The sequence below is a fragment of the Oncorhynchus masou genome, unplaced genomic scaffold (genome assembly GCF_036934945.1).
Source record: "Oncorhynchus masou masou isolate Uvic2021 unplaced genomic scaffold, UVic_Omas_1.1 unplaced_scaffold_8136, whole genome shotgun sequence".
Taxonomy (NCBI): domain Eukaryota; kingdom Metazoa; phylum Chordata; class Actinopteri; order Salmoniformes; family Salmonidae; genus Oncorhynchus; species Oncorhynchus masou.
In genome coordinates, this window is record NW_027016781.1 from 1 (window position 1) to 10,388 (window position 10,388).

Sequence of the window (10,388 nt, forward strand, 5' to 3'; positions counted from 1 at the left end):
AAGCAAGATCAATTTGACTTTTTATTTTATTTATTTAACCTTTATTTTACTAGGCAAGTCAGTTAAGAACAAATTCTTATTTTCAATGACGGCCTAGAAACAGTGGGTTAACTGACTGTTCAGGGGCAGAACGACAGATTTGTACCTTGTCAGCTCAGGGATTCGAACTTGCAACCTTTCGGTTACTAGTCCAACGCTCTAACCACTAGGCTACCCTGCCACCCCGACTTCATTAATATGTAAACCTCGTGTAAAATAAAGTGATTAATGTGAACCTAACGCACAGCAAAAAATGTAAAGAAAGCAATCAAATGTTATTTGTTGCCTAGACTTTACTGCAAATGTCACTCAAGTCTTGAGAAAAAAAAACACTAATATTGCAGTCAGCCACGACAGCCTTTATAATATAATGCCTGCGACCACACACCTAAATATTGCACTAAAGAAAACATCTTAAAGTAGAAATAGAATGAAACAACCTGGCATTCTATTATAGTGGCCACTATTTTAGACATTGATCAAGTGCACAAGGCTAAATGTGTGCAAATATAATGTTCACCAAGTAAAAAAAAAATGCAATAATCCCCCCTCACTCACACGTGTTACTGTCAAGTTCAACACAAGAAAAGCAATCTTTGGGCTACACTGCACACTTTCTGCCTGTGGACATCTGTTCTACAATGTGCCAGCGCAGCATGAGACCCTTTGTTGGCATAATTGATCTTTCAGGCAGAGAGTACACCTGTCATAGCCCTTTTTATCCACCATATTGAAAAAGTGTGAAAGCGCGAAAGTGTGTGGGGCTCCTTCCACCTCTATAGTGGCATCCAGCTTAAGCCAGGCCCAGCTACACTTGATTAACAAGCAACGCCTCATTTTCACCTAATTATCTTATTCTGAAAATTTACCACAGTTACTGTAGAGGGAAAACTTTAGTTCACCGATAGTAGCTAGTTACATTTCACAGATTGTCAGGGTCCAGTAAGCAACTAACGCGTTATAACTTGAGGAACGGCAAGGAGTCATATAACGTTACCAGTTAATACTATAGCGAATTGGTCAGGTTACTAACGTTAGCTCATCTGATGTTGTAACGCTAGCTAACGTTAGCTGTTGGACTTTATTAGCCAGCTAATTTTCACACAAACTCAATTATTTGTTCAGATAAGTTAGCTAATGTTACTCAACATTTCTCTAGGTAGCTAACGGAGAATTCCATCCAGCTAGCAAGATCCTTAACAATAGTTGTTCCACCACACTTTCTCCCTCACCTCAAACTTCCCAAATGCCAGTTGTTTTTCAGTTACAGCTCATGAAGTACGCTTCGTCACCTTCTCACCCCCATGGTCAGGCTTCTCTCCTACCTCTACGATATCGTTCAGCGGACGCACTGCTCAAGTTAACTGGCCAACCCCCTTTCCATTCTCTTTCCAGCGCGAGTGCTGATGCTGTAACTAGCAAGTTGTCTTTTCTCTTCAGTGGCGTGCTGCATTCTGTTATGTGAACGAGTGGCTGAACCTTGGATACAGACAGTATTTCTCCAAACGCGCGTCACTCGTTCACATACAGCCAGTAGTTATCCAAAGCCCCCAGCCGCCCAAACTTCTCATTGGATCTACACGGATCACATAAGTCACCTATTTTGGATTCAAAATGGCAAATTTAGCCAAAATGACACTAGTTTGCATCCCTGTAATTTACTAGTGTGATAGAACATCTTCTCTTGACCAGAGGGACATCTTACCTGAGTCTCTGTTTCTGTCAGAGAGCCATCTGAATCTGGATCCAGCTCTAGATGGGACTGCAGCTCAGCCACAGAAACACTGGGAATAACAAAAACACCCGTATTAGTCACTCACTGAATCACACTGAAATATCTCTGAATATATCCAACGCTGACAGTTACACTACACACTCACTAGCCATCTGCGTCATCATCCAGCTCCAGAAAAGCCTCAGCCATTCTAGTTTTGTCCTTCTCCATACGGATGAGTTCTTTTTGTTCTGAAAAAGACAAAATCAAATCACAGAAAGAGAAATCTCCAACAGGACTTTTGTAATTGACTTCCAAATCAAAGATGTTGAAAAACATCTGACTGGAGAGACGATTCGCCCTGGGTATTTCACAATCCATTTTTTAACTATAAGAATATACTTAAATATCTTGGTTTTACCGAACAGCAAAAAGTACCTTTTTTTGTGTGAAGAAAACATATACATTGAGAGAATTTATGATATGCATAGGTTAAAAGCAGAGCGATAATGGCTTCCAGTGTAATACCCGAGTACTTACCCTCCCAAGCCTTCAGGTGGCGCTCTTTAGCCTCTTTCTCTGGATCCTCCGCTGTTTCTTTCACAGTCCTCAGAGTCTCCACCTTCCCTTCCAGACCCTTCTTACTACCCTGCAGCTCAGTCAACTTGCCCTGCACAAACACACAGATGGAAGTATTAACAAAAAACCCTTTGAAACAAACAAACATAAGTCTTGTCATTTCATGAACACGTTCAACGGCAAGGATTTATACCAATTGCTCTATATAGGAAATGGTCTCTGTATAGGCCCTAGCCATTTCCTCTGCCTAACCAACCCCAAATAAATCTACTACCCTTTGGTTGGTTAGTCGCTCACCTGTTTGTCCTCCTGTCCCCTTTTAGCTTCATGTATCAGTTGTTTTTTGAGCATAAAGCCTTCCTTGGTGATCTCAGCCATTATCTGCAGACTCTCCCTCTCCTTGCGCCCCATCTCCCTAGGGGGTCACACAGCCAACAGTCTTCACACACACACATACTGGAGGAATCGTTCGCCAACAAAGGCCAATGTTAGTGTTGTAGTCAATATTAAAATGTTTGCAGAATGCTGTACGTTTTACTACGGCTCACCTGCAGGTGTTTTTACAAGTGGCACCACTGTTGTACTCGTCTGTCGTGTCACAGCAGTCTGAGGAGAGAACACTTCATCAGCACACAGCAATTACACACAACCACAAAAACCTCGGAGAGAAAGGGACGACTGATCCATGGAAAAATACTGTGACAATGTCCTTACCACAGATGCCGTCGTTGATCCGGGAGGAAGGGATGAAGGCAGGTCTGAAGCCAGCGTTGGTGCAGTGAAAGCTGCCATTGGGGCAGGCAGCAGTACCTGTGAAAAAAAGGCAAAGACATTCATTACAGTCAAGACCTTAGTGATAACTGTGCACAGTAGTGTGTAGTGTCTTGATAGTGGGTTCAGTCTGGCTTTATTGATAAGTGAGCGATACTGTACCTGGTTCATCCGAGCCATCCCTGCAGTCGCAGTAGTCATCGTTGACCCGGTCAAAGGGGATGGTGCTGGAGCCGTCCAAACAGGTAAAGGGCTTGTTCTCCTCATAGAACTGTCTCTCTGTCGGGATCGATGGGAACAGGTAAGGGTTGGGTACATAAGAGCTCATCTGAGAGACAATGCACACCTATCAGGTTAAAATCCATGCTCACAATGGGATTCTGACAGCTAGAATAGCATAGACTAGGCCTACCTCACTGGCTGTGATAAGAACCATAACGTTATTTGTCTGAATTTGGGTTAGAATCAGATGCCAACTCACTTGATTGTGGTACTCCGCGTGGACGTTGGATCTCCACCGCTGTGCCAGTGCCCATGGCCAAAGCCAAGCTCGTCAACAACAGTAGAAGCGCACAAGACATGATGCAGTATCAACTGGGACCAACTACACTTTCAGGAATTCGCGGCGCTCCTGCAAACATAACTCAAGGTAATATACAAAGTACTTGAACCCAATACAGCTAGTCCTCAGACGCGCCACCATTCACAACATTGAGACAGTCGGCCCCATATGAAACCTCTGATACAATGCGTTAGAACGACATTTTCAGAATGATTTAGTCTATAATGCAATACTTGTAACGATAGGTAACGTTAACTTAGCAAGCAACTGTTAAGTTAGCTGATGAAGGTCTACAGTAGTAGCAGCTAGCTATCAGCGGTCTTGATTTAACGCGGGAAAACTTCCTTTTGAACAATATTTATGAATGTTGTATATGCAATAAAGTATCATGTTCACAATAAAATGGTAAAAACGCCTCCACAAATTGTTATTTTCGAAGTAAAAATGACTAATCATTCATTACCTCTCTTCCGCAATGCTTCAGGAAACGTCTCTCTCGTGCGTTCATGCACTGTAGTATTTTCTTCTGATTGGACTAGCTTTTGTATCCGACCTGTGATTGGAGAATACTTGTTGCGCGGTGCATGATGGGTAATGCGTTGGAAGCAGCCATGTCAGAGAGCGTGGAAAACCTCGTTTGGCCATGTTATGTGGATTTGAGGTTGCAGACGTGTCTGTCAAAATACTTAGTATTTTACATATTGGTATAAAGTACATTTTTCATTTTTTTTTGCCTAAAATGACATACCCAAATCTTAACTGGCTGTAGCTCAGGACCTGAAGTAAGGATATGCATGTTCTTGGTAACATTTGAAAGGACACACTTTGAAGTTTGTGGAAATGTGGAATTAATGTAGGAGAATATAACACGGCTTGGTTGGGTTGTGTATCGGAGGACGCATGACTTTCAACCTTCGTCTCTCCCGAGCCCGTACGGGAGTTGTAGCGATGAGACAAGATAGTAGCTACTAAACAATTTGATATCACGAAATTGGGGAGAAAAAGGGTAAAATAAAAATACTAATAATAAAATAACCAAATACTACCATAGTACTCTTACTGGATGACTTTCACTTTTACTTGAGTCATTTTCTATTAAGGAATCTTTAGTTTTACTCAAGTAAGATAGTAAGGTACTTTTTCCACCACTGAAAATACTTCATAATTATAAGAGAGGTAGCTATGATCAAGGCAAGCCAAATAATTATATAGCATAGCCTGAAACTGTCAGGCTGAAATGAGTCCATCAATTCCTGCAATGGGGCTTATCATATCATATCAAAAAAGTTCTGGGACACTGTAAAGTCCATGGAGAATAAGAACACCTCCTCCCAGCTGCCCACTGCACTGAAGATAGGAAACACTGACACCACTGATAAATCCACCATAATTGAGAATTTCAATAAGCATTTTTCTACGGCTGGCCATGCATTCCACCTGGCTACTCCGACCCCGGTCAACAGCACTGCACCCCCCACAGCAACTCGCCCAAGCCTTCCCCATTTCTCCTTCTCCCAAATCCGTTCAGCTGATGTTCTGAAAGAGCTGCAAAATCTGGACCCCTACAAACCAGCCGGGCTAGACAATCTGGACCCTTTCTTTCTAAAATTATCTACCGAAATTGTTGCCACCCCTATTACTAGCCTGTTCAACCTCTCTTTCACGTCGTCAGAGATTCCCAAAGATTGGAAAGCAGCTGCGGTCATCCCCCTCTTCAAAGGGGGACACTCTTGACCCAAACTGCTACAGACCTATATCTATCCTACCATGCCTTTCTAAGGTCTTCGAAAGCCAAGTCAACAAACAGATTACCGACGATTTCGAATCTCACCATACCTTCTCTGCTATGCAATCTGGTTTCAGAGCTGGTCATGGGTGCACCTCAGCCACGCTCAAGGTCCTAAACGATATCTTAACCGCCATCGATAAGAAACATTACTGTGCAGCCATATTCATTGATCTGGACAAGGCTTTCGACTCTGTCATTCACCACATCCTCATCGGCAGACTCAACAGCCTTGGTTTACATTTACATTACATTTAAGTCATTTAGCAGACGCTCTTATCCAGAGCGACTTACAAATTGGTGAATTCACCTTCTGACATCCAGTGGAACAGCCACTTTACAATAGTGCATCTAAATCATTTAAGGGGGGTGAGAAGGATTACTTATCCTATCCTAGGTATTCCTTGAAGAGGTGGGGTTTCAGGTGTCTCCGGAAGGTGGTGATTGACTCCGCTGTCCTGGCGTCGTGAGGGAGTTTGTTCCACCATTGGGGGGCTAGAGCAGCGAACAGTTTTGACTCGGCTGAGCGGGAACTGTACTTCCTCAGTGGTAGGGAGGCGAGCAGGCCAGAGGTGGATGAACGCAGTGCCCTTTGTTTGGGTGTAGGGCCTGATCAGAGCCTGGAGGTACTAGGTGCCGTTCCCCTCACAGCTCCGTAGGCAAGCACCATGGTCTTGTAGCGGATGCGAGCTTCAACTGGAAGCCAGTGGAGAGAGCGGAGGAGCGGGGTGACGTGAGAGAACTTGGGAAGGTTGAACACCAGACGGCTGCGGCGTTCTGGATGAGTTGTAGGGGTTTAATGGCACAGGCAGGGAGCCCAGCCAACAGCGAGTTGCAGTAATCCAGACGGGAGATGACAAGTGCCTGGATTAGGACCTGCGCCGCTTCCTGTGTGAGGCAGGGTCGTACTCTGCGGATGTTGTAGAGCATGAACCTACAGGGAACGGGCCACCGCCATGATGTTGGTTGAGAACGACAGGGTGTTGTCCAGGATCACGCTGGTTCTTAGCGCTCTGGGGAGGAGGACACATTGGAGTTGTCAACCGTGATGGCGAGATCATGGAACGGCAGTCCTTCCCGGGAGGAAGAGCAGCTCCGTACCTTGCCGAGGTTCAGCTTGAGGTGGTGATCCGTCATCCACACTGATATGTCTGCCAGACATGCAGAGATGCGATTCGCCACCTGGTCATCAGAAGCGGGAAAGGAGAAGATTAATTGTGTGTCGTCTGGGCATAGCAATGATAGGAGAGACCATGTGAGGTTATGACAGAGCCAAGTGACTTGGTGTATAGCGAGAATAGGAGAGGGCCTAGAACAGAGCCCTGGGGGACACCAGTGGTGAGAGCGCGTGGCGCAGGGAGACAGATTCTCGCCACGCCACCTGGTAGGAGCGACCTGTCAGGTAGGACGCAATCCAAGCGTGGGCCGCACCGGAGATGCCCAACTCGGAGAGGGTGGAGAGGAGGATCTGATGGTTCACAGTATCGAAGGCAGCCGATAGGTCTAGAAGGATGAGAGCAGAGGAGAGAGAGTTAGCTTTAGCAGTGCGGAGCGCTCCGTGATACAGAGAAGAGCAGTCTCAGTTGAATGACTAGTCTTGAAACCTGACTGATTTGGATCAAGAAGGTCATTCTGAGAGTGATAGCGGGAGAGCTGGCCAAGGACGGCACGTTCAAGAGTTTTGGAGAGAAAAGAAAGAAGGGATACTGGTCTGTAGTTGTTGACATCGGAGGGATCGAGTGTAGGTTTTTCAGAAGGGGTGCAACTCTCGCTCTCTTGAAGACGGAAGGGACGTAGCCAGCGGTCAGGGATGAGTTGATGAGCGAGGTGAGGTAAGGGAGAAGGTCTCCGGAAATGGTCTGGAGAAGAGAGGAGGGGATAGGGTCAAGCGGGCAGGTTGTTGGGCGGCCGGCCGTCACAAGAAGCGAGATTTCATCTGGAGAGAGAGGGGAGAAAGAGGTCAGAGCACAGGGTAGGGCAGTGTGAGCAGAACCAGCGGTGTCGTTTGACTTAGCAAACGAGGATCGGATGTCGTCGACCTTCTTTTCAAAATGGTTGACGAAGTCATCTGCAGAGAGGGAGGAGGGGGGAGGGGAGGAGGATTCAGGAGGGAGGAGAAGGTGGCAAAGAGCTTCATAGGGTTAGAGGCAGATGCTTGGAATTTAGAGTGGTAGAAAGTGGCTTTAGCAGCAGAGACAGAGGAGGAAAATGTAGAGAGGAGGGAGTGAAAGGATGCCAGGTCCGCAGGGAGGCGAGTTTTCCTCCATTTCCGCTCGGCTGCCCGGAGCTCTGTTCTGTGAGCTCGCAATGAGTCGTCGAGCCACGGAGCGGGAGGAGGACCGAGCCGGCCTGGAGGATAGGGGACATAGAGAGTCAAAGGATGCAGAAAGGGAGAGAAGGGTTGAGGCAGAATCAGGAGATAGGTTGGAGAAGGTATGAGCAGAGGAAGAGATGATAGGATGGAAGAGGAGAGAGTAGTGGGGAGAGAGAGCGGAGGTTGGGACGGCGCGATACCATCCAGTAAGGGCAGTGTGGGAAGTGTTGGATGAGAGCGAGAGGGAAAAGGATACAAGGTAGTGGTCAGAGACATGGAGGGGAGTTGCAATGAGGTTAGTGGAAGAACAGCATCTAGTAAAGATGAGGTCGAGCGTATTGCCTGCCTTGTGAGTAGGGGGGGAAGGTGAGAGGGTGAGGTCAAAAGAGGAGAGGAGTGGAAAGAAGGAGGCAGAGAGGAATGAGTCAAAGGTAGACGTGGGGAGGTTAAAGTCGCCCAGGACTATGAGAGGTGAGCCGTCCTCAGGAAAGGAGCTTATCAAGGCATCAAGCTCATTGATGAACTCTCCGAGGGAACCTGGAGGGCGATAAATGATAAGGATGTTAAGCTTGAAAGGGCTGGTGACTGTGACAGCATGGAATTCAAAGGAGGCGATAGACAGATGGGTAAGGGGAGAAAGAGAGAATGACCACTTGGGAGAGATGAGGATCCCGGTGCCACCACCCCGCTGACCAGAAGCTCTCGGGGTGTGCGAGAACACGTGGGCAGACGAAGAGAGAGCAGTAGGAGTAGCAGTGTTATCTGTGGTGATCCATGTTTCCGTCAGTGTCAAGAAGTCGAGGGACTGGAGGGAGGCATAGGCTGAGATGAACTCTGCCTTGTTGGCCGCAGATCGGCAGTTCCAGAGGCTACCGGAGACCTGGAACTCCACGTGGGTCGTGCGCGCTGGGACCACCAGATTAGGGTGGCCGCGGCCACCCGGTGTGGAGCGTTTGTATGGTCTGTGCAGAGAGGAGAGAACAGGGATAGATAGACACATAGTTGACAGGCTACAGAAGAGGCTACGCTAATGCAAAGGAGATTGGAATGACAAGTGGACTACACGTCTCGAATGTTCAGAAAGTTAAGCTTACGTAGCAAGAATCTTATTGACTAAAAATGATTGAAATGATACAGTACTGCTGGAGTAGGCTAGCTGGCAGTGGCTGCGTTGTTGACTTTGTAGGCTAGCTGGCAGTGGCTGCGATGTTGACACTACACTAATCAAGTCGTTCCGTCGAGTGTAATAGTTTCTACAGTGCTGCTATTCGGGGGCTAGCTGGCTAGCTAGCAGTGTTGATTGCGTTACGTTACGTTAAAAGAACGACAATAGCTGGCTAGCTAACCTAGAAAATCGCTCTAGACTACACAATTGTCTTAGATACAAAGACGGCTATGTAGCTAGCTAGCTACGATCAAACAAATCAAACCGTTGTACTGTAATGAAGTGAAATGAAAATGTGATACTACATGTGGAGCGAAGCGGAAGTTAGTTGAAGTTCTATTCGGTAGAGGTTGGCTAGCTGTTGGCTAGCTAGCTAGCAGCATCTCCTACGTTAAGGACGACAAATAGCTGGCTAGCTAACCTCGGTAAATTAAGATAATCACTCTAAGTCTACACACTCTAAACTACACAATTATCTTGGATACGAAGACAGCAAAGACAACTATGTAGCTAGCTAACACTTCACTAATCGAGTCGTTCAGTTGAGTGTAATAGTTTCTACAGTGCTGGTGGACAGTGGACGTTAGCTAGCTGCTTAGCTAGCTGCTGGGCAGATAGCAGTGTAGACTACGTTAGGACGACGAAATACGATAATCACGCAATTATCTTTGATACAAAGACGGCTATGTAGCTAGCTAAGAAGAAATTGCTAAGATTAGACAAATCAAACCGTTGTACTATAATGAAATGTAATGAAAAATGTAATGAAAAGTTATACTACCTGCGGACCGAAGTGTAGATGCGACCGCTCGCTCCAACCCAGAACAGGGTGAGGCAAATGATTGCCTCACCTGGTTCACCAACTACTTCTCTGATAGAGTTCAGTGTGTCAAATCGGAGGGTCTGCTGTCCGGACCTCTGGCAGTCTCTAAGGGGGTGCCACAGGGTTCAATTCTTGGACCGACTCTCTTCTCTGTATACATCAATGGGGTCGCTCTTGCTGCTGGTGAATCTGTGATCCACCTCTACGCAGACGACACCATTATGTATACTTCTGGCCCTTCTTTGGACACTGTGTTAACAACCCTCCAGGCAAGCTTCAATGCCATGCAACACTCCCTCCAATTGCTCTTAAATACAAGTAAAACTAAATGCATGCTCTTCAACCGATTGCTACCTGCACCTACCCGCCTGTCCAATATCACTACTCTGGACGGCTCTGACTTAGAATATGTGGACAACTACAAATACTTAGGTGTCTGGTTAGACTGTAAACTCTCCTTCCAGACCCATATCAAACATCTCCAATCCAAAGTTAAATCTAGAATTGGCTTCCTATTTCGCAACAAAGCATCCTTCGCTCATGCTGCCAAACATACCCTTGTAAAACTGACCATCCTACCAATCCTCGACTTTGGCGATGTCATTTACAAAATAGCCTCCAATACCCTACTCAAC

The 10,388-nt window shown here is 46.3% G+C and overlaps 1 protein-coding gene across 1 annotated transcript; it reads right to left on the minus strand.

The window, feature by feature from the left end:
- Window positions 1–1,633: 1,633 nt before the first annotated feature.
- LOC135539163 (glucosidase 2 subunit beta-like) lies at window positions 1,634–4,188 on the minus strand. The gene is made up of 9 exons (XM_064965006.1): window positions 4,129–4,188; window positions 3,585–3,734; window positions 3,266–3,382; window positions 3,047–3,142; window positions 2,881–2,938; window positions 2,630–2,747; window positions 2,294–2,423; window positions 1,920–2,004; window positions 1,634–1,823 (listed from the first exon to the last, which is right to left on the minus strand). The coding sequence occupies exons 2-9, from the start codon at window positions 3,682–3,684 to the stop codon at window positions 1,649–1,651; spliced, it is 879 nt and encodes a 292-aa protein (XP_064821078.1). The 5' UTR covers window positions 3,685–3,734; window positions 4,129–4,188; the 3' UTR covers window positions 1,634–1,648.
- Between the last annotated feature and the right edge of the window lie 6,200 nt (window positions 4,189–10,388).

Bases quoted from the DNA above. Each gene is read 5' to 3' on its own strand.
- LOC135539163 (XM_064965006.1), bottom strand. From the start codon at position 3,684: ATGTCTTGTGCGCTTCTACTGTTGTTGACGAGCTTGGCTTTGGCCATG. The intron at 2,748-2,880 runs GTGAGCCGTAGT...GTGACCCCCTAG, and splicing joins ACTTGTAAAAACACCTGCAG to GGAGATGGGGCGCAAGGAGA. The intron at 2,005-2,293 runs GTAAGTACTCGG...TGTCTTTTTCAG, and splicing joins CCACCTGAAGGCTTGGGAGG to AACAAAAAGAACTCATCCGT.